Raw genomic sequence first — 24,130 nt, 5'->3', positions numbered from 1 at the left:
GGTCAGCATGTCAGTGCTCAGACCAAACTGCATCAAATTGGTCTGCATCCCAGAAGGAAGCCTCTTCTAAAGATTATGCACAAGAAAGCCTGCTAACAGTTTGCTGAAGACAAGCAGACTAAGGACATGGATTACTGGAACCATGTCCTGTGGTCTGATGAGACCAAGATAAACTTATTTGGTTCAGATGGTGTCAAGCGTGTGTGGCGGCAAACAGGTGAGGAGTACAAAGACAAGTGTGTCTTGCCTACAGTCAAGCATGGTGGTGGGAATGTCATGGTCTGGGGCTGCATGAGTGCTGCTGGCACTGGGGAGCTACAGTTCTTTGAGGGAACCATGAATGCCAACATGTACTGTGACGTACTGAAGCAGAGCCTGATCCCCTCCCTTCAGAGACTTGGCCGCAGGGCAGTATTCAAACATGACGACGACCCCAAACACACCTCCAAGACGACCACTGCCTTGCTAAAGAAGCTGAGGGTAAAGGTGATGGACTGGCCAAGCATGTCTCCAGACCTAAACCCTATTGAGCATCTGTGGGGCACCCTCAAACGGAAGGTGGAGGAGCGCAAGGTCTCTAACATCTACCAGCTCTGTGATGTTGTCATGGAGGAGTGGAAGAGGACTCCAGTGGCAACCAGTGAAGCTCTGTTGAACTCCATGCCCAAGAGGGTTAAGGCAGTGCTGGAAAATGATGGTGGCCACACAAAATATTGACACTTTGGGCCCAATTTGGACTTTTTCACTTAGGGGTGAATTCACTTTTGTTGCCAGCGTTTTAGACATTAATGGTTGTGTCTTGTGTTTTGTATTTTTAGGGGACTGCAAATTTACACTGTTATACAAGCTGTTCGCTCACTACTTTACATTGTAGTAAAGTGTCATTTCTTCAGTGTTGTCACATGAAAAGATATACTCAAATATTTACAAAAATATGAGTGTGAGATTCTTTTTTGTGAGATACTGTAGATGTCTCAATGCACCATTCAAATCACCAGAGGTTCCAAATTGTCTTTTGTGTGAAGGTGTCTACTTTAGTCAGTACAGTAGAATTGTTAACCAGTAGTTTGTCTTCATATTCAACTACTAGAAACGTTTAGCCCTTATTTGATTACAGGTCTCATCAAAGCAATAGCAAATCAGTTTTCCTTTATTTTGTTCACATTATGGATGTCTGAAACCACATACATCATGGAAACTGTCAATTTCGATTTTATTTTCATTGTGTAATAATGTATGCTACATTTATCACAACAAAGAAATGAAATGGCCAACACAAGAAATAATGTTTAACATAAGTCCTCTACAAAGTCCTCACTGGTGTGCCTTTTATAGTGGTAGTCTTGGTAGCTATATATTTTAAATACCCAGGGTATTTTCAAAGAATATGTTGCTTCACAAACATGCAATATCTTTGCATACATTTTTTTGCATATTGAAATAAAAAATAGTAATTCTTAAATTAACGTTGCTGTATTATGCTACATTATGAAGTGTATTTTGCTGAGTGTGAATCTACACATTTGATGGGGTATATTTACACAGATATTGCTCCAAAGACATAAGCTATACTACTGTTCAAAAGTTTCGGGTTACTATGAAATGTCCTTGTTTTTGAAAGAAAAGCTATATTTTGTACCTTAAAATAAAATAAAATTGAAATGCAATGTAGACATTGTTAATTTTGGGCATTACTATTGCAGCTGTAAATGACTGAGGAGTACAGAGGTCCATTATCAGCAACCATCAGTCCTGTGTTCCAATGGCATGTTGTGTTTGCTAATCCTAGTTTATCATTTCAAAAAGCTAATTGATCATTATGAAACCCTTTTGCAAATGTGTTAGCACAGCTGAAAACAGATTAAAGAAACAATAAAACTGTCCTTTTTAGACTACTTGAGTATATGGAACATAAGCAATTATAGGTTCGATTACAGGCTCAAAATAGCCCAAACAGAGAAAATTGTTCTGAAACACTTCAGTCTATCTATTCTGAGTAACGAAGGCTAATTCATGCGAGAAAGTTTAATGCCATTTAGAATTTGCCTCGATTGCAAATTCAGAATGCCATTTAGAATTGCCACAACTATTAACCTCACTTGTACATACATTATACGTAATACCTGTACATTTTTCGTAAATGTGTGAATTTTCCACTGCACATTTAGAATAGAGTTTTTCAGAAGGGCATCAACCCAGCATCAACCCAGGGCCTTAGAAGGGCCTCAACACACCAGCAGGACCAGTATCTGCCCTTCGTGCGAGGAGGAACAGGAGGAGCACTGCGTCCTACAAAACCTCCAACAGGCTACAGGTGTGCATGTTTCTGACCAAGCTGTCAGAAACAGACTCCATGAGCGTGACATGAAAGCCCAACGTCCTCTATTGGGACCGTTGCTCACAGCCCGGCATCGTGCAGCTCGGTTGGCATTGGCTAGAGAACACCAGAATAGGCTGGACACCCCCAAGAAACCACCCGCTGTCCCATCACGAGCATGCCCAGACGTTGTGGGGAGTGCATACAGGAACGTGGGGGCTGTACATCCTTCTCCCCAAATAATGACCACTCATTAAACGGGTGACACCCTCATTGAGGTCAGTCAAAGCGTGGCCAGAGGGAGAAGACTCACTACTACAACACCAGTTTCAACACACAGACTCGAGACTGTTCACCACTCAAGCCACCCTTGACTCCCATACGGACATTAAAACACATGTTTCCTTGATGTAATCCAGAACGGATTACATCAACACCTGCACCAACGACGTCACCACCCATAACCTAATAAAGACCTTTGCCAGACAGCCTACAGGGAGGTGATCAAGTGACTGGCGGTATGGTGCGCCGACAACAACCTGACTCTCAATGCAAAGAAAATCAAGGAGCTCATTGTGGATTACAGGAATCTAAATGTTCCAGTTATGCCCCGGTTCAAATCGGTGGTACTGAGGTGGAGCTTCAAATTCCTGGGTGTCCACATCTGCCCTACAAAGGCAAAGGGCAGTAACTACGCAAACACTGAAACTGAGAAAAATGCCTATACCAGCCAGTCAAACATGCTGTGGGTAGGTTAGTTGTAATGCATTCATGTAATGCCTTCTTAGGAAGAAAGTCATTTTTTGTGTCCGCCTTGTGTCTTTCCTGTAACGTGTGTTTCAGTGAGCGTTATTCGTAACGTAGCCCAATTTAGTGCTGATATATGTTAGGCTAGCTTTAGGTTTTAGTTTTATTCCGAAACGTTCAGCCCTTTTGTTTGTGTCAATGCTTTCGTTTCCGTTTTTATTTTAATAAATAGCTTTCATAAATTATATCTCGTCTGGTTCCTTATGCTTTGCACCACTGGCTCCTTAGAGTGGTAGGCTCTGTCTGTTTAATTTGCTAGCAGCAGGCTAGCCAGTGACTTATTTAGCTATCGTTATCTGATTCTGTAATTTGCCTCGCTAGGTGTTCATGTTTTGCCATCTTCCTCACCTTTCTCTGGATATTTGCTTTTTAACGCAAGTTCAACCATCATTTTGCTACAGGATTGTGCCATGGTGTTTATGTTAAGCTAGCCGGCTGGCTTGATGGTTCTGTGTGAGGGATTGTTATGGCCTGGGACAATTTTTCCCTGGGAATTAGAATCTCCCTCAGGATAAGGCTACTAAGGCAGACCACAGTATCTGCGGTATCAAAGCCAGGAAAACAAAGCCAGAATGCAGTAACACATCACTTGCTGCGGTTTGCCTTGGTATTAGCTTGGATTTTGTAGTTGATGCAATTTTGACACTCTCGTTTCTCTGAAACGTGGCAAAATTGAACCAGGAGACTTTGTCACAAGACAGAACAGATGTCACAAAGCCCATTTTGAGTCTTAACTCAATTTTGGCCAAATGTGTAGTTACTGCGCTTTGCCTTTGTATGGCAGACATCTTCGGGGACCTTTCCTGGTCTCTCAACACCTCAGCCATGGTCAAAAAGGCACAGTAGGCTGAAGAAGGCCCGCCTGTCTTCCAAGATCCTTGTGAATTTCTACCTCTGCACAATCACATGCAATCTGACCAGCTGCGCCATAGTGTGATTTGGTGGTTGTTTCGTAGCCTACTGGAAGGCCTTGCAAGGGGTGGTGAAAAGTACCCAGCTCCCAGCCATTGAAGACCCTTCACACCCATGCCACAATCTGTTTGCCCTCCTCCTATCAGGCAGGTGGTTCAGCACTCTCTCTTCTCTCACCAGCAGGCTCAGGAACAGTTTCTTTCTATCTGCTGTAACCTTGCTGAACTCTGTGACTTCCCATCACTAATTATGCCCACCCTCTGCACTACTGGGCTAGTCTTATAAGATTTTTCAGTTCACGTGTCATTGCTGCTATTGCTGTATTTCATTTGCACATGCCGACTTGCACTTTAAACTTGCACCTTAACCCTGCGCTCATTGCACATTGCACATTTAGCACTGCCGCTGTACTTGCATTTTCAAGTCTACCTCGGGAACCTCATTGCTACTATCCCTGCATTTCAGTTCCACATGCTACTTTACTCCTTCAATTTGCATCGATTGCAAATTCAGAATGCCATTTAGAATTGCCACAACTATTAACCTCACTTGTACATACATTAAACTTAATACCTGTACATTTTCGGTAAATTCGTGAATTTTCCAGTGCACATTTAGAATTGCCATATGTAATGCATTTGCATTAACGGCACACTTACTCATTCCACTTGTATATACATATTCTTGTACTTGTACATTTTTCTGTACTCCTCTATTTGGACTTCTGGTTAGATGCTAACTTAATTTCGTTGTACTGTACTTATACTGTTCAATGAAAATAAAGTTGAATCTAATCTAATTTTAATGTCAGTATTTTTAAATTGTATGTTTTGGGAGTATATGGGTGTGCTTGTTTGTATTCCTTTCAATGGATTCCTCTCAAAATGGATTGAACATGTCTAAGTAACCTAAAGTCATGTGAAACATCAACATTGCACACAGTTGGATTCCATTCTACGTGACATCTAAAGACAATTAGTTGCACCACAACTTCTCAATCTCAGGAATGTCATAGTAAAGAGGGTAAATAGTTATGTCATTCATTATTATTTGTTGCATTTGTAATTATTGGGGAAGAATTCTTAGTTATTATTGTTTACTTTAACAAAATGGACTGTTTTTCTGTTGATCAGTGACAAAAACTTATTATTCCATAAGTGGTCCATAAGTCCAGTGGGGTGAATACGTTTGAAAACTTCTGACAGTCACTGGCTTGGTATTATTATGTATTATAGATCTTGTAGTCCGTTCTATGCCCTTCTACTGGCCATAGGCTGAATGCCTACAAATGTGTAAAAGAGAACTACAACACCCACAACTATATATTTAGAAGCTGCTGCTGTTGAGAATATCTTACATCATATACCTCTGTGTGTGGAGTGTGAGTATACAATCATTTTTGTCGTTGGTTTGTACGTTGGTTGCTTGTTTTTGTTATTATGATGACATGTATCATAGTGGCCTTGTAGAAATTTTATACAGATGTATTGTATTCAACCGGCAAAGGTTAGTTGCAGGATAGCTAGCTAGCTAGCTAACACACGTCTACCCTTATTTTGGTTTCCTCTCTGATGTTAGTGAACTAGTCTGCTTGCTAGTTAGCTGACCTCGTTAGCTGTTTCATTTGTGTTAACAAAATAACTTTTAAAAATACGTGTTAGCAGGTTTAAACAATGTCAAGAGCCTGTATTATGGTTCGTTACGAGATGCATAGGAAGCTAACGCGAAGTCAAGCTAATCAGTCATAACTCACTGGCAATTTTGTGAACTACAGTAGTTGACTTGCCACATTTTGATGTCAGTATTCTCTGAATACATTTGTAACCATTAATATGTATAAAAAGTAACATTTAATGGAACTGTGTATACCTATAAAATTGTTTTCACGTTTCCTTTAAGAACCTGTTTTATTACATGTTTGCTTTATACCAGGAAATTAGCTAGTCCTCCACAAGAGATCACAATATCACACTGGCCAATAACGGTTACGATTTTAATAAGTACATGAATTATAATTATCGAATAAAAATATAATATATCACTGTTAAACTATGTAAAATATAATATATCAAATAATGCATTGACTTGAACTGCTTCCTCAATTTGAATTTGTGACCTCAATTTCAATAAATCTGGAAATTGCATGGCCATCTATATCACTGAGAATATTTTTTCCACTTCCTGCTTGTGTTGAAGGCAGTAATACCACACATGGTCTGGGAAGTTTATATTTTGTAACTTTTAGCCGACTATTGATATCACTGCTGTCTCAACATTAACACTCCCTCTTTCCATTATAAGATTTGTAAGGAAATGTTGAATAATTGTGGGCATGAGCGTTAATGCTTACCCCAGTCAGTTGTCGTGTGTGTGTGTGTGTGTGTGTGTGTGTGTGTGTGTGTGTGTGTGTGTGTGTGTGTGTGTGTGTGTGTGTGTGTGTGTGTGTGTGTGTGTGTGTGTGTGTGTGTGTGTGAGAGAAAATCACAAACTATCCTATTCACACGTACTATGTGCGCACGCACACACACACGCGCACACCAATGCTGCATAGTTTCAGATCTGTTTTATAGTAATAATTCCCATCTAATTCTAATATTACTTTAATTTGTGTTGTTGGCAAGCATGGCTTGACAGAAGCTGTCAGTGTCAGGAACAATAGAGAAGGAATGAGTACCAAAGAAAGAGGAAACAATTTAAAACATGAAATGCTTGAAGGACAAGACAATGTGGAAGAAAGGTGATCAAGATGGGGAAAATGAGACAGGCAGTTGGAATGCACGGAAGAAGAGGCAGCAGTGAAGGATTTGGAGACGGTCATGCAAAAAAAACCTAGAGAGCTCAGGATAATGCAACAAGCAGACACACCCCCGGTAGTCCACTGGACTGAGCTCAGGATAATGCAACAAGCAGACACACCCCCGGTAGTCCACTGGACTGTATAGAAGACCCAAGCTATCTTAAGATATCTTAAGTGAAAGGCAAAGTGAAAAAACTAGATAAATTAAAGCATTGAAAGAGAGACTTAAGAAGTTAGAAATTGTAGGAACAACTTAAGAACTGACATACAGTAGGTAACAAAAGCCACAATAGACTCCATGGACAGGGATAAAGAAAAACAAGAAAGCAAGCTTGTCGATCCTCTCGATGTCTTTAGTTCCTCACAACTGAATAAGAATACACAGTGTACTGTTAGATTCGGGCATCTGAAGGTTCAAATTGTCAAGCCCTGACATTGATTCAGGCAAGATTGGGAAGAAGTATCATGTACATAAGATATGACAGTTTGGGTTAACTTACCAGTTAATGGGAGTGTAAATTAGAGGACACAGAAACAAATAAACATTCCTAGAATTCAGGAAATATTCCTGAACTCTTCACCAGTGATGGCATACAAAAGTGAACACAAGGAACAAGATAAAGCAGCAGAATATTATCCTCTCAGACTCAATGACCAACCACCATAGTGACACTCTCCAAAAGATGTAAAGTTAAATATACTGTAAAATTAATATTTTCATAATTCTGTGCTCTGCAGCCATTATGCTATAGCACCAAATGTATGTTATGAAAATCAATGCTAAATGTTTGAAGTGCTTAGTTTATGAATCCAAAGAGGGGAACACACCAACAAATTGGCCTGAGAGTCATAAAATGTCAAATCTTCTACATTGACCTTTCACTCTTCATACAGTTATGTGTTAAAGCACAGTCCTTACTCTGAGCAAAATGTTGACTAGATATATAAAAATAAAATGAAATGTTTCATTTGTTTTGTAATTATACTTTTTTTTGTTTTTGTTAGGAAATATCTGATGACACGTTAGGAAAAAAGGCTAATCAAGAAGCTAATGATGGAATAACATTTTTAGCTTCTTGAAAAAAGAATTAGCCAGTTTTCCTAATGTTTTTCTGTCCTTTTTTTCTCATAAGTCATTGACCACCGTCAGATGGTATTTTGATAGATTTTTTAAAGATGTGCTGTTGTTGCTATTTATGTCTATTAGAGCATCTAATTATCTACATCTTAGTATGTTTTCTTTGCTGAATGAATATCTTTGTCTTTTATTATAAAACAGAATTTAGAAATTCTAAATGTAATTTTAATATAGTGGAATTTGAATACAAATTTATATTGAGCATTTAATATAATATTTGGGTAGCTAATTGTCATTAAAAAAAATATTGGAGTTTAAACTTATATTGGCCAGAGCATATTTTTTATCTTGGCTGACGGTGTTGACAAAGTTATGGAGTGTAAAGTGTTGAGATATATATACCGATCAGCCATAACATTATGACCACTGACAGGTGAAATGAATTACACTGAGAATCTCGTTATCATGGAAGCTGTTAGTGGGTGGGATATATTAGGCATCAAGTGAACATTCTGTCCTCAAGTTGATGTGTTAGACGCAGGAAATATGCACAAGCATTTGGATCTGAGCGACTTTGACAAGGGACAAATTGTGATGGCTGGACGACTGGGTCAGAACATCTCCAAAACTGCAGCCCTTGTTGGATGTTGCTGGTCTGCAATGGTCAGTACATTTTCGCAACATTCCTTACTTACAGGATACTACAGCACACCTTCAGAGGTCTAGTCGAGTCCATGCCTCAATTGGTCAAGGCTGTTTTGGTTGCTAAAGGGGGACCTACACAATATTATGCAGGTGGTCATAATGTTATGGCTGATCAATGTATGTTCAAGAAAATGATGCTGTGGATGATGTATTAAATCACTGAGAGACATCAACATTACAGTTGTTCTTTTGAACTGATGGGTCTTCCAGAAAACTGGTTTAGTCACTTAGTGAGCTCTTTCAAACCAGAACTTGAGCAAACTATATGTTTTTGGCTCCAGCATGAATACAGGATGTGTAGTTACCTACTAGGTTAAGTGGATCTTATCCTGTAAAAGTGAATCTCTGTACATGCTTTGATAGCTGCAACCTCAGTGCTGCATGTATGTGAACCCTTCCACATAATAATTTTTGTATAAAATATGAAAATCTGGATTTTGTAAGTATCTAAACCCTGATTTGTAATAAAGGACACAGACAAAAACATATGTTTTCATTTGCTCTTTTACAAAAGTGGTTTACTTAAAAACCCTGATTCCATGTGTGCAAAACCATGTGAACCCCTTTATTCTATATCTTGTCACTTTCATTAGCAGTGATAACTTGGTGTAAACATGTCCAGCTGCCACTAATCAGTCTATGACATATTTTTGTGGAATTTTTGCCAACTCCTCCTTGAAACTTCACAATTAAGTGAAGTTGAAGGGATGTTTGGCATGTACTGCCCACTTCAGGTCCTTACATTATTTTGATTGGATTGAGGTCTAGACTTTTACTTTGCCAATCCAATACACACATCTTTCTGCTGAGCCATTCTTTGGTAGATTAGCTTGAATTCTTTGGGTTGTTCTCTTGTTTGAAGACCCATTTTTGGCCCAGCTTTAGATCCTTGACTGATGGCTTTACATTCTGTTCAAGAATCTCCTGTTGTACTACAGAATGTATGGTTTCCGGATAATGAGCAGTCGACCAGGTCCAGAGGAGGGAAAGCCAGCTCCACATCTTGACATTCCCATTATGCTTGACTGTTGGGATGAGTTTGTTTTGTTGGTAGGCAGTGTTGTATTTTAGCCAAATATAGCGATTTTAGATTGTGAACAAACGGGTGATTTTTGGACTCATCTGTTCAGAGAATGGACTTCCAGAAACCTTCTTGTTTTTCCCAGGTGGTCTCTGGCAAAGTTAAGATGGCAGTTTGGTTTGTTTTTTACAGCAGAGGCTTCTTCCTAGCAACCCTCCCTTGAATGCCATTTTGATTGTGTACTTATTGTTGAAGCATGTACTGTAACTTGAGATGGAGCTAGGGAGGTCTGCTTATCTCCAGATGGTATGTTTGTGTTGGCATTTACCTCTTATATTTTTTCTTGTGGCTTTTGGGGATGTTTTGGAAGGGCGTCCACTTTTAGGCTGAGTTGTTGTCATGTTAAATGCTCTCCATTTGTAAATGATTTGCCTTGTAAGATAGTTGTACAGCTTTCCCCAAACTGATGTGCTCTCACTACCCTCTTCCTGATATTTCTGAAATTTCCTTTCCTCTTGGCAGTTGGGTTTTATATTCAACAGAACGGGTAACCCCAAACTCAACAGGTTCCATGTCTCTATTAATCAGAGTCCCCATGTGGTTTAAGTTTTGGAGCAGCCTGTGATTTCAGTTGTTCACTTAGATTTTTGGTTTTAGTTTGAATCCAACCCTCAATCGGTTTATAGTTTTGGTTTCCATTGACCGTTGTTACGTCATTTTGTTTTCAACGAATTACACAATGTACTGTAAAGATTTTGATCTTTAATATCTTTCGATCAACGTGACCCAAATGTGTGATTCAGGTGTCCCATAATTATTTTGGGCATTGTACTTACCTACTTCATTTAACTTGGGGTTCACTTATTTGTGCACCTGCACTAATATTTAATTAGGTTTTTCTACTACGCCTGATTTCCTCTAAACCAATTATATGGACTTGCTAACTACAAAATGTATGTAAAATAAATTTGACTGGTTTTGATTCAAATAAACATTTCATGGTGAACGCAAAAAAAACTACAATTGCCCAAGGGGTTCACCTACTTTCAAGCAGCACTATGCATATATTTTCATATTCACAAAGTATAACATAATGTACTAGGAGAAGTAAAACATGTTTTATCCCAACTTTTGTCCCAAGAATCAGTGAGGTAAAGTATCTCAGTTGGTGATGGGGGAAATGCAATGTAAGGTATTGTTTAATTTGTCAGTGATTTTATAGCCTGTGTTTTTAATACCCTTTCAGATAAAACGTTGTGTGGAAGTCTCCTGTCAATCACAGATTGATATGCAATGTCTCCTCCCCGGCTTACTGGAGCACTGCGCTCTTTCTCTACCGTCAGTAAGCGGGAAGAATTCACTGAACACGTCTATGATCTTAAGGTAAGGTTAGCTCAAAGCTACATCATATTGTATAACACTTTTACTTTTAAATAATACTGATTTTAATTGTGCCTTTGTTTTGATATATGTAATGTCAGATTCGAAAGTTTCTTTTCAACAATGAAAATGAATAAGTTATAAGTAACCCTAAATTTAATAGGGATTTAAAGATGTTTTGTAAATTACTGCCCATTTCCTCTGTCCCTCATACATACAACATTGGTATGGTCCTTTATTCAAGTATTGCGATCCAAGCACAGGTAATGTACAACCACAAAGATCTGGAAACTTTTATTGAACGTCTTTAGAAGATCAGTAATTGGTACATTGGTGGCAATAAGAAATACACTGATCAGCCATAACATTATGACCACTGACCGGTGCAGTGAATAACACTGATAATCTCGTTATCATGGCACCTGTCTGTGGGTGGATGTAGGCAGCAAGTGAACATTCTTTCCTCAAAGTTGATGTTAGAAGCAGGAAAAATGGGCAAGTGTAAGGATCTGAGTGACTGACAAGGGCCAGAATGTGATGGCTAGACGACTGGGTCAGAGCATCTCCAAAACTGCAGCCCTTGTGGGTTGTTCCTGGTCTGCAATGGTCAGTGCCAATCAAAAGTGGCACTGACAACTGCACTGAAAAGCGGTGAAACGGCGACAGGATCTTGGGCTGGTATGCTGGTACTGACAGGAAGGTGTCTGAACACAGTGCATTGCAGTTTGTTGTGTATGGGGCTGCGTAGCCGCAGACCAGTCAGGGGGCCTGTGCTGACCCCTGTCCACTGCCGAAAGCACCTACAATGGGCATGTGAGCATCAGAACTGGACCACGGAGCAATGGAAGAAGGTGGCCTGGTCTGATGAATCACATCGTCTTTGATATCACATGGTTGGCCGTGTACGTCACTTAACTGGAGAACATTTGGCACTAGGATGCACCATGGGAAGAAGGCAAGCCGGCGGAGGCAGTGTGATGCTTTGGTCAATGTTCTGCTGGGAATCCTTGTGTCCTGCCATTCATGTGGATGTTACTTTGACACCACCACCTTCCTAAGCATTGTTGCAGACCATGTGCACCCTTTCATGGCAACAGTATTCCCTGATGACACTGGCCTCACAGCAGGATACTGCACCCTGCTACAAAGCAAAATGGTTCAGGAATGGTTTGAGGAACACAACAAGTTCAAGGTGTTGACTTGGCCTCCAAACTCTCCAGGTCTCAATCCAATCAAGCATCGGTGGGATGTGCTGGACAAACAAATCCGATCCATGGAGGCCCCACCTCGCAAATTACAGAACTTAAAGGATCTGCTGCTAACGTTGTGGTTCCAGGTACCACAGCACACCTTCAGAGGTCTAGTGGAGTCCATGCCTCAACAGGTCAAGGCTGTTTTGGTTGCAAAAGGGGGACCTACACAATATTATGCAGGTGGTCATAATGTTATGGCTGATCAATGTATGTTCAAGAAAATAATTATGCTGTGGATGATGTATTAAACCACTGAGAGACATCAACATTACAGTTGTTCTTTTGAACTGATGGGTCTTCCAGAAAACTGGTTTAGTCACTTAGTGAGCTCTTTAGTTAGCTCTTTAGTTTACTTAGTGAGTTTTTGGCTCCAGCATGAATACAGGATGTGTAGTTACCTACTAGGTTAAGTGGATCTTATCCTGTAAAAGTGAATCTCTGTACATGCTTTGATAGCTGCAACCTCAGTGCTGCATGTATGTGAACCCTTCCGCAATAATAATTTTTGTATAAAATATGAACATCTGGATTTTGTAAGTATCTAAACCCTGATTTGTAATAAAGGACACAGACAAAAACATATGTTTTCATTTGCTCTTTTACAAAAGTGGTTTACTTAAAAACCCTGATTCCATGTGTGCAAAACCATGTGAACCCCTTTATTCTATATCTTGTCACTTTCATTAGCAGTGATAACTTGGTGTAAACATGTCCAGCTGCCACTAATCAGTCTATGACACATTTTTGTGGAATTTTTGCCAACTCCTCCTTGAAACTTCACAATTAAGTGAAGTTGAAGGGATGTTTGGCATGTACTGCCCACTTCAGGTCCCTACATTATTTTGATTGGATTGAGGTCTAGGCTTTTACTTTGCCAATCCAAAACACACATCTTTCTGCTGAGCCATTCTTTGGTAGATAAGCTTGAATTCTTTGAGTTGTTCTCTTGTTTGAAGACCCATTTTTGGCCCAGCTTTAGATCCTTGACTTATGGCTTTACATTCTGTTCAAGAATCTCCTGTTGTACCACAGAATTTATGGTTTCCTTGGTAATGAGCAGTCGACCAGTTTCAGAGGAGGGAAACCCAGCTCCACATCTTGACATTCCCATCATGCTTGAATGTTGGTAGGTAGTGTTGGATTTTTGCCAAATGTAGCGAATGCAGGAAGTGTAGCCACATCAGAAATCGTAGTAACCAATGCTCTGAATCAAACCTGCTACCTACTAGGTTAAGTGGATCTTATCCTGTTAAACTGAATAAACACAGAGCTCATCCACCATCAGATATACTGTCACCATGGCCTGTTTTCATGCAGAAAATCCAATTGACATCAAAGCATCCATCGTGCTCTATACATTACAAAGGGAATAAATTATTGGACCACAAATAGATCCTTTATACCATTCAGAATATTTTATTTTGGAACTTAATCAATACATTTTCTGGCCAAATTAATAAACCATACATTTCCAATGGTTTGTCTGACTAAATAAACTGAATTGCTTTGGGATTTCACCTGAGTAATAATTCAGGAACACCACTGCTGCCGTAAAATAACAGATTGAAAGCCTGACTGAAAATAACTGACAGAGTAAATTCATATGTGACCTGGCATGAGTTATTTATCAAATGGGCCATATGGTGACTATAATTGTTTTTAATTTAGCACTCTTACTGCAATTATAATGATATTTGTTAAGCTTATAACATGTCCCCATGTTCGCACAACGATCCTGTCAGTGGATACATATTCTTTACAGCCTCCAAAATAAAATCCTAACATTATTTTGGAGAAAACATCTATAGTGTGGAGAACCAGGTATTTGATATACTGATGACTTTGCAGGTTTCCAGAAAGTCACATTGTATGATTTTAAAGAATTAATTTGCATTTTATTGCATGACATAAGTATTTGATCACCTACCAACCAGTAAGAATTCCGTCTCTCACAGACCTGTTAGTTTTTCTTTAAGATGCGCTCCTGTTCTCCACTCATTACCTGTATTAACTACAACTGTTTGAACTCGTTGCCTGTATATAAGAGACCTGTCCACACACTCAATCAAACAGACTCCAACCTCTCCACAATGGCCAAGACCAGAGAGCTGTGTAAGGACATCAGGGATAAAATTGTAGACCTGTACAAGGCTGGGATGGGCTACAGGACAATAGGCAAGCAGCTTGATGAGAAGGCAACAACGGTTGGCGCAATTATTAGAAAATGGAAGAAGGTCAAGATGACGGTCAATCTCCCTCAGTCTGGGGCTCCATGCAAAATCTCACCTCGTGGGGCATCAATGATCATGAGGAAGCCCAGAACTACACGGCAGGACCTGGTCAATGACCTGAAAAGAGCTGGGACCACAGTTTCAAAGAAAACCATTAGTAACACAATACGCCGTCAAATCCTGCAGCGCACGCAAGGTCCACCTGCTCAAGCCAGCGCATGTCCAGGCCCGTCTGAAGTTTTCCCAATGACCATCTGGATGATCCAGAGAAGGAATGGGAGAAGGTCATGTGGTCTGATGAAACAAAAATAGAGCTTTTTGGTCTAAACTCCACTCGCCGTGTTTGGAGGAAGAAGAAGGATGAGTACAACCCCAACAACACCATCCCCAAGACCAGGTCCGGCCGTGTAGTTCTGGGCTTTTAAATAAATGTAATGGTGAAGAAGAGTTAAGGTGTTATGGTTTTGACCCAGGATCCTGTTTAAAATGTTGTGTGTATGTGTCTGCATCAGGGCTCCTGTTAGCTGGCAATGAGCCTCTTTTGTCCAGAAATAAACAAAACAAAAGACTGTAAAATTATTGGACTCCCAATTGACGCCAAATTGTCTAGGTGATTTAAGTTTCCTGATTGGTGATTGAAGTCCTCTTATGGGACTTCAATTAAGTTTACCCTAACTTGGCACACCCGATCAATGATTTCCTCCCTTATTCTGATTTACAGTGTGCCCACCGAGAGGAGCAAGCAAGTTTATTTTTATAGCAGAATTCATACATCGAAGCAATTCAATGTGCTTTACAAAGAAAAATATGAGAAAGTACAATGACAAAAACAAATACTCAAATGGAAACATTGAAGCAAATGAATACATCATAATTATAATAAATACAATAAGAAAACATATAAAGATTAATAGTGGGATAAAAACATAGGAAGCTATAATGCTAAACAGTGTGGTTAAGTTTAAGTGCTCAGTCATAGGCACGTGAGAAGAGAAGTATTTTTAACCTGGATAAAAAACTGGATACGTTTGGGGCACGTTTAAGATCTTCTGGTAGTTTATTCCAGTTTTGTACAGCTTAAGTGCTAAATGCAGCTTCTCCATGTTTAGTTTGGACTCTGGGCTCTATTAGCTGACCTGTGTTCATGGATCTAAGAGCCCTGCTCGGTTTATATTATGCAAACATCAGAAATGTATTCGGGTCCTAAACCATTGGGAGATTTATAAACTAAAAGCACCACTTTGAAATCTATTCTGTAACTGACTGGAAGCCAATGCAAAGATTTAAGAACCAGAGTGATGTGCTCTGTTCTCTTGGTCCTGGTTAACATTCTAGCAGCAGCATTCTGAATGATCTGCAGTTGTTTTTGTCTTTTTCGGGAGTCCGGTTAAGAGGCCATTAGTTAAGAGACTCTCCAAAACCGAATAAGCACGGTCTCAAGATCATATTGCTCGAAGTCGCTGGGCATTTTCGATTTTTCCATCTGCAGTAGCTCACTTTGAGCCATCTGCAGATGCGGACATGCTCTGCTGATAAGTCAAACAAGTGCAAGCTCTAAAAACAAAGCAGTCATCATCTCCCATTGCGCGCTTTCCCATTTTTTATACCAGCTATGTTAATGTCCTGCTTGCAAAACGTTCAGGGCTAACCAAAAAAATCCTGATACCTACAATTGAGGCAGTTGTTGGGTTGATTTGCAACTGGGCAAAATGCCTGCCTCTGCAGTTACATAGAAAATGTATTACATCAGCCTACACTAGATAGCTGTATTTTGTGTTTGGATATTTATGCTGATTTAAAATGTTAAAACAGCCTTGTTTATTACTGTGTAGTCTATAGGTGCATTTCTATTAAAACATTTATGATTTACTAAACCATCAGGAACACAGTTGCAAACTGCGTGTTTCAGATTCATGTTTGTTTGTGTTTAAGTTAATGTATTGTAAAGTATTCTGTTCAGAGGACGGGAGACACGATTGTTTCTTTTTTTAAATTATGATTTAAAAAAATTATGACTTTATTCTGAGATGATCGAGCTTTAATTAAATCTGTTTTTTAAATGATTCAGAATGGTTCATAGAAATTTCACTTAGAAATAGAATATACTGTATGTAGATGTTCATTTACTATAAACATAGTACTGCTGTTTTTGACCGAGTGGACTTGAATGTTATCTAAATAAAGAAGTTAAAGTCATTAGATCTCTGTGTAACACAAACTATGAGACCGGTATATGTTTAGCCAGACTTGACTGAAAATAACCTTATTTTGATAGCTTTTACACCCATTGTTACTCTTAAAATACATGATGAAAACATGTTTTGGGGAGTATGCCCAGGCCCCCCAAAACGAGGCTTAGGCCCCCCCATCCAGGATTTGAAATTATTTTTATTCTTATAATTTTGCTGCTGGTTATTTGGCACTCGCTAAAACCTCTTTCGGGGGTGCCAAAAAGTCCTCTATGCAGGGAACACCCTGGTATTTTTTAACACTAACCGACTACTGAAAACATGAATTTTCATGTTAATGATCGAAATGCTAGCCAACAATTTGTTTTTTCACTAATAATTATAAGGAACACTGTTGCGAAACTGTGTGTTTCACAGATTCATGTTTGTTTGGGTTTGAAGTTAACGTAGTGCATCGTATTCTGTTCAGAGGAAGGTAGATCCGGTTGTTAAATTAATCTTTTTTTTTATTAGGATACATTTTTGAATGACTTCATTCTGAGAATCTGTTTTTGAAATGATTCAGAGAAATCTTGCTTAGAAACAGAATATACTGTATGTAGATGTTCATTTACTATAAACTATAGTTGACAAAAGTATTTTAGCTACATAGTACAGGTGTTTTTGTGACTTTTGTTGGTGTTGGATGGATGAATACAGTGTACCTAATTTCTTTTTTTTGATAGACACATCTAATATGACTTAAATTCCAACACAAACTATGAGACCGGTATACTTTTAGCCAACCTTGATCAAAAATAACTTATTTTGATTCTACATTGTTACTCTAAAAATACACAATTTTCATAATTTTGACTCTATGCCACCACAATGGATTTGAAATGAAACAAGCAAGATGCAATTGAAGTGCAGACTTAATTCAAGGGGTTGCACGAAAATATCTTATGAAACGTTTAGGAATTGCAACCATTTTCAAACTCCGTCCTCTTATTTTAGGGGCTCATATGTAATTGGACAAATTGGCACAATCATAAATAAAATGACTGCTTGAAGTTTGGAATGAATGGACATCACAAAACGCTGGGTTTCCTCCTTCGTGATGCTTTGACATACCTTTACTGCAGCTGTCCTCAGTTGTTGTTTGTTCATGGGTCTTTCTGCCTTAAGTTTTGTCTTCTGCAAATGAAATGCATGCTAGATCAGATTCAGATTGGCCATTGCAGAAAATTGATCTTTAGTTGACCTTAGTTTCATCTGTCAAAATAGTGCTGTTCCAGAACAGGGCTGGCTATTTAGTTGTTTTTTGATCTAATCTGGCCTTTCTATTCTTGAGGCATATGAATGGTTTGCACCTTGTGGTGAACCCTCTGTATTTGCTGTAGTGCAGTCTTCTCTTCACGGCAGACTTGGATTATGATATGCCTGCCTCCTGGAGATTGTTTTTCATTTGGCTTAATGTTGTGTAGGGTTTTTTCTTTACCATGGAAAGGATCTTACTATCATCCACTATTGTCTTCCGTGGATGTCCGGGCCTTTTGTGTTGCTGAGTTCACCAGTGTGTTCTTTTTTTCCTCAATCTACCTGTTTTTTTTTTTTCCAAATTGTTCCTGTTTCACGTCTCCTTTGACTGCATGTTCTGGGTTCACAGCAACAGCTTCCAAATGCAAATGCCACACTTGGAATAAACTCCAGACTTTTTACCTGCTTAATTGATGAGGAAATTACAAAGGAATTGCCCAAACTTGTCCATGAAACAGCTTTTGAGTCGATTGTCCCATTGAAAAAGAGGGGAGCTTCTAATTAAAGAGCTGTATTTCCTAAATCCTTCCTCAAATTTGCATGTGAATACCCTCAAAGCTGAGAGATTGCCCTTTCAGCGCACATTCATCATCTAACCCAAAGCTTGTCAGTGTCCAATTAGTTTTGGACCTGACTGTATGCTAACATCCTGCCTTTCTGACCGTTTTGATAGAGTTCATCAATTTAACAAATTCAAATATTCCTCTCCTTCACCTTGTAAACACAGAAGAACAGAAATATCAGTTACCAATGGAATGTTAGACCTGTTTGCGTTTTCCAGAGACTGCTAAAACACTGCCTTTGTCTCCATTGCTATATACTACAACTTTGTGATGTTCTTGCAAAAAGTAACCCTCGTAAAATGTTTCCCGAATTGTTTAAACTAAAAAAGCCAAATCTGCTTCATTTCACATGTTTAGGTTATCCCAACATTTATTTTGTGAGTGTTTATGTACTATCACTATATTGGAATAATCAAATTGTGTCTAGTTAGCATGCATTAACACCATTTCTTAACCGTTGTAGGTAGAGGCACTCTTTATCACTGACCTTTTTGGTTTGTCTAATTTTAGCGCAAGCGTCTGAAGAGACAGGAGCTGTTCTCCAGAGAGGGTCTGACATGGCAGAAGATCGTCCAGTTCTTGACTCAGCATCTGGATAAGGCAGAGCAGCAATCTGCAACACAGGAGCTGAAGAGCATCCTACAGGCTGCCAAGCAAATAGGTAATCAACTCGCCAGCTTTGCAGGGATGCGCACTTTCCAGGGCATTATTGTTTTGAAATAAGAGTATACTGTTCCCTCTTATGTTTGAGGCCAAAATATTTTGTTTCATGAAGAATGACAATACTTTTTGTGCTGCACTAGTTAACAGTATCGTTATCATTTTATATTAAGAGACATAACTGCTGTTTGGGATATTTTGAACCTTCATAATGACTGATTATTGGTAATGTATTACATTACATTACATTACTGGTTGGTAGGTTTTACTCTACCTTCTACTGTGGCTGGTGTTCCAGAATGTTAATTTTAGGGCCTGGTTATGTCACAATAATTGGCATAACCCTCCCAGCCCTGCCGTGATGGCTATATGAAATGCGAATGCAGACAAGAATGGGGTAAACATTTGTCAAGTATCACAAATGGTAATATTCTTTTGGATAATAAATTATCATAATCTGTGCATAATATTTGATGATAATGACAGCATATTGTTTTGGTTGTTAGGACAGAAGAAGCTGGTCTTTTAAATTATCACTCGTTCTTATTAATATTGTTGTTTTTCCCATGTCTCCCCAGTGGGGGAAGAGCATGGCCAGGACACCATTGAGAGTGCGGCGGTTTTCCTGTTTGAGACGTTCCACAACAAAGACCATGTCGGTCTTGAGGAGACCAGGGCCATCAAGCAGATGTTTGGCCCCTTCCCCTTTTCGGCAGCAGACACCTGCTGTGCTGCTGTGTCGCGGGCTGTGGCCCCACTGGGAGAGTCCCTGGTAAGGAAATAGTTTTTTTTCTTAAAAAAATAAAATATGTTTAACTATATAGCAATGTACATCGCTTCAGCATGTATTCAGGCCCCATCGCTTTCTACAGATTTTATGTTATACACGGAATTCATAATTGTTAAAAAAAAAACAACTGCATGGTGAAAATACTTTCTTTAGATTTGTGCCAATTCATTGAAAATCAATGGAAATCAACTGAAAAGTATTACCTTTTCTAGACTTGTCTTTAGAACTTGGATTCCACCTGTGGCAAATTCATGGTTTAGAAAGGCACCCACCTGTCTACAGGGAGTTGACCGAGGAACCATCTCTGTAGCACTCTATCAAAGTTAGAGTGGCTAGATGGAGGCCACTGCTGAGTAAAAGGCATATGACATGCTGTCTGGAATTTGTCAAACGGCACTTAAAGGACTCTGAAGGCATGATGAAAAATATTCTCTAGTCTGATGAGACCAACATTTAACTACTAGGCCTGAATTTTAAGCGCTATGTCTGGAAAAAGAAGGTACCTCTCATCATCTGGGTTATACCATCCCTACGGTGAAGCATGGCCATGGGAACATCATGTTTTTGGGGATATTTCTGATTGGCCGAGACTGAGAGACTGGTCAGGATGAAAGGATGATCAGAGCAAAATATAGAGTGGCCCTTCAAGAAAACCCAATCCAGAGCTTACTGGACCACCAACCGTCATTGACCCTAAGCACACATCCAGTACAACGCTGGAGTGGCTTAGGGACAATCTGTAAATATCCTTGAGTGGCCCAGCTAAAGCCTGGACTTGAACCTGATTGAACATCACCTGGAGAAAACAAGATACATCAAAGCTATATTTGGTGTATAGAGGGCAAAATGGATGCAGCAAAATAAAATAAAGCAAAAAAGAATCTGCAACGGACCTGTGACTTCGTGTAAGATTCATTTTCCTGCAGGACAATGACCCCAAAAATACTGCCAAAGCCACAGTGGATTGGCTTTAAAACAAAGTTATTCAGTAAATGTTGTGAATACTTATTGCCCGACTTAGGGAGCTGAACAAGAGGCACAAATGCCTCTGGCTGACTAACTACCCATTATTAAACAGCGTAGTGATTAGCAACGCCAACTGTCTCCCAGTACACCGGGTTACAAATCTTGCCAAGAAAGATTAACAGAAGATTAGCTGGCTACAAGCATCAGTATCTACATTAAGTAAACCAAGCAAGCCAAGTGGCAAATACAGCTGCATTGGCTGAACTGTCGCTGGTGACAGGAAATTCATCACAATTGTGATCCTGTTTACAGGGCTTTGAAATGCCGTGCAAATATTCACTAGAATTAAGTGAATTAGCCTATTGACCAATCCACACTTGATCAGGGATTTTCCTGCATATGAAAATCAACAATTCGATTTTTACGTTAGATTCAACTTTATTGTCATTGATCAATTACAAGGAAAGTACCACAAAATGCAGTTAGCATTCTAGATGTGCAATCGAGGCAAATTGAAGGAGTAAGGTAGCATGTGCAACCGGGATGCAGAGATGGCAGGAATGAGGTCCCAGAGGTAGACATGCATATGTAACAACTGTAAAAATGCCAGCACGATGGCAGTTCTGAATGTGCAAAGAGGCAAGGTGCATGTGCCTCTGAAATGCAGTGATGTCGGTAGTTCCCAAGGTAGACACATACCCTGTAACAACTGCAAAGTTCCATTATCAGACTTTGCAAAGCAGTGTCAGAGTTGTGCAAAGGGAGCAGTGCAACAAGGTCCCTAAGAGGCGATGAGGTTAAGGTTAGTGATGGGTCAGAGAGTTCAGTGTTCTCTGGGTCACAGAGTAGGGTTAAGCAGGGTTACAGTAGATGCGAAGAAACTGTTCCTGAGCCTGTGAGAACGAAGAGATCTGTACTTCCTGCCTGATGGTAGGAAGGCAAACAGTTTGTGGCATGGGTGTGAATGGTCGCTGATGATCCTGCACAGGGACCGCATGTGCTCGAGGTCCACGATGGCAGGAAGCTGTGTGATGTGTTGGGTGGTTTTCACCATCCGTTCCAGGGACTTCCAATCGCTAAACCACACTGTGGCGCAGTCAGGCTGAAATATATCGATTGTGTAGTGGTAAATGTTCACAAGGATCCTGGAGGACAGGCGGGCTTTCTTCAGCCTCCTCAAAAAGTACAGGTGCAGCTCCACCTTCTTGACCAGTGCTGAGGTGTTGAGGGTCCAGGCACCTGCCTTCCCAAAATCATATTGGCAGTGTTGCCAGATGGGTAGGTTTCCCCCAAAATTGGGCACATTTTTTAAATTTCAGTAAAACTTAAACTACATCCAAATCACATATCATTGGTTAACGTTTCAGATGACTTCAAATCAGTACCATGCACAGGCCTTTCGAGAGACGTGCCAAAACTGAAAAATTGGGCAGAGTTGTTGGCTCACACGGACAGACTCTGACTGTGTGCCTGATGTGCACAAAAAAGATGGAAGACGCGTGCCCATCGGAGTGCGTGACGTGCATGAAGACGGACAATGCATGCGCATTGGTGTGCGTAACGCGTGTCACGGAGGCAGACAGGCACATGCCAACTGGAAAGGGCACTATATAGCAAAGGGTTTAGACTTACCTTTGCATGTACTTGCTTTTATTAGGATCACAGATATATTTTTTAATGGAGTTTGCGAGACAGACAAAGATGTCTGTTGAAAAGATGATTCGTTAGGGAATGTAGGCTACTGTCCTCAGTGACATTACACACCGATCAGCAATAACATTATGACCACCTGCCAAATATTGTGTAGGTCCCCCTTTTGCCGCCAAAACACTAGGTCTGAAGGTGTTCTGTGGTATCTGGCACCAAGTCCTGTAAGTTGCGATGTGGGGCCTCCATGAATCGTTTGTCTAGCACATCCCACAGATGTTTGACTGGATTGAGACCTGTGGAATTTGGAGGCCAAGTCAACACCTTGAACTCATTGGTGTCTTCCTCAATCCATTCCTGAACCATTTTTGCTTTGTGTCAGGGCACATTATCCTGCTGAAAGAGGATGCCATCAGGGAATACCGTTGCCATGGTCTGCAACAATGCTTAGGTAGGTGGTACGTGTCAAAGTAATATCCACATGAATGGCAGGACCCAAGGTTTCCCAGCAGAACATTGTGCAAAGCATCACACTGCCTCCGCCGGCTTGCCTCCTTCCCATAGTGCATCCTGGTGCCATGTGTTCTCCAGGTATACGACATCCATGTGATGTAAAAGGAAATTTGATTCATCAGACCAGTACACCTTCTTCCATTGCTCCATGGTCCAGTTCTGATTCTCACGTGCCCATTGTAGGTGCTTTCAGCAGTGGACGGGGTCAGCATGGGCACCCTGATTGGTCTGTGGCTATCCTGCCCCATACGCAACAAATTGCGATATCCTGCTTCTAACACATCAATTTTGAGGACAGAAGGAGCAAGGAATAATCCTGTTGATTGAAACATTGTGACTTAATTCTCTGTGGGTACGTTGTTTTTTATGCATGAATTGCATTCATCATTCGTAATGCAAATGTCACAGTGATTAGTCTGTACATATGTAATGGTCCTGGGACAGTTGCGTTAGACACCTGTCATTGCAGGAAAGGCAGCATACAGTACTTCGGTCTTGACTGGAAGGAAGGGATTAAGCTCCCATTTTCTTCGTCAAGGTAACTAGATCTGTTGGCCCGAAAAAAATTAACGTTACTTAAAAGCAGGGTTCCAATAATGTGGGGATGTGGGGTGTTTGACCCCCAAGATTTAGACTTGGGCCCCCTGAAAAGAGTTAAAAACAACAGGTTAGGGGGTTGAAACATTTATATATCGTTCAATCCTGTAATTGTAAATATTGCAATATACCACAATCACTGCACAATTATCAGTTTCTCTGGTTTTACTATTCATAGGTATGTGTTTGAGTAAAATGAACAGTTTTGTTTCATTCTATAAACTGCTGACAACATTACTCCCAAATTCCAAATAAAAATATTGTCATTTAGAGTATTTATTTGTAGAAATATAACAACTGGTCAAAATAAACAAAAACATATCCATTGTTTTCAGACCTCAAATAATGCAAAGAAAACTAATTAATATTCATTTCATATTCATTTTTCAAAAACAAAATACTAAT

General features: G+C 39.9%; 1 protein-coding gene across 1 annotated transcript in view; it reads left to right on the top strand.

Moving 5' to 3' along the window:
• Positions 1 to 5,364: 5,364 nt before the first annotated feature.
• ascc3 (activating signal cointegrator 1 complex subunit 3) overlaps positions 5,365 to 24,130 on the top strand; it is a 173,800-nt gene continuing 155,034 nt past the window's right edge. The window contains exons 1-4 of the mRNA XM_010897185.3: positions 5,365 to 5,417; positions 10,884 to 11,020; positions 19,063 to 19,213; positions 19,791 to 19,984. Of these exons, the coding sequence (XP_010895487.1) occupies positions 10,931 to 11,020; positions 19,063 to 19,213; positions 19,791 to 19,984 (435 nt within the window). The 5' untranslated portion in view covers positions 5,365 to 5,417; positions 10,884 to 10,930. The remainder of the gene's footprint in view (positions 5,418 to 10,883; positions 11,021 to 19,062; positions 19,214 to 19,790; positions 19,985 to 24,130) is intronic.

Source organism: Esox lucius, chromosome 20 (genome assembly GCF_011004845.1).
Source record: "Esox lucius isolate fEsoLuc1 chromosome 20, fEsoLuc1.pri, whole genome shotgun sequence".
Lineage (NCBI taxonomy): Eukaryota > Metazoa > Chordata > Actinopteri > Esociformes > Esocidae > Esox > Esox lucius.
Note: the sequence above shows the minus strand (reverse complement) of the source record. Positions and strands in the feature narration are given on the sequence as shown.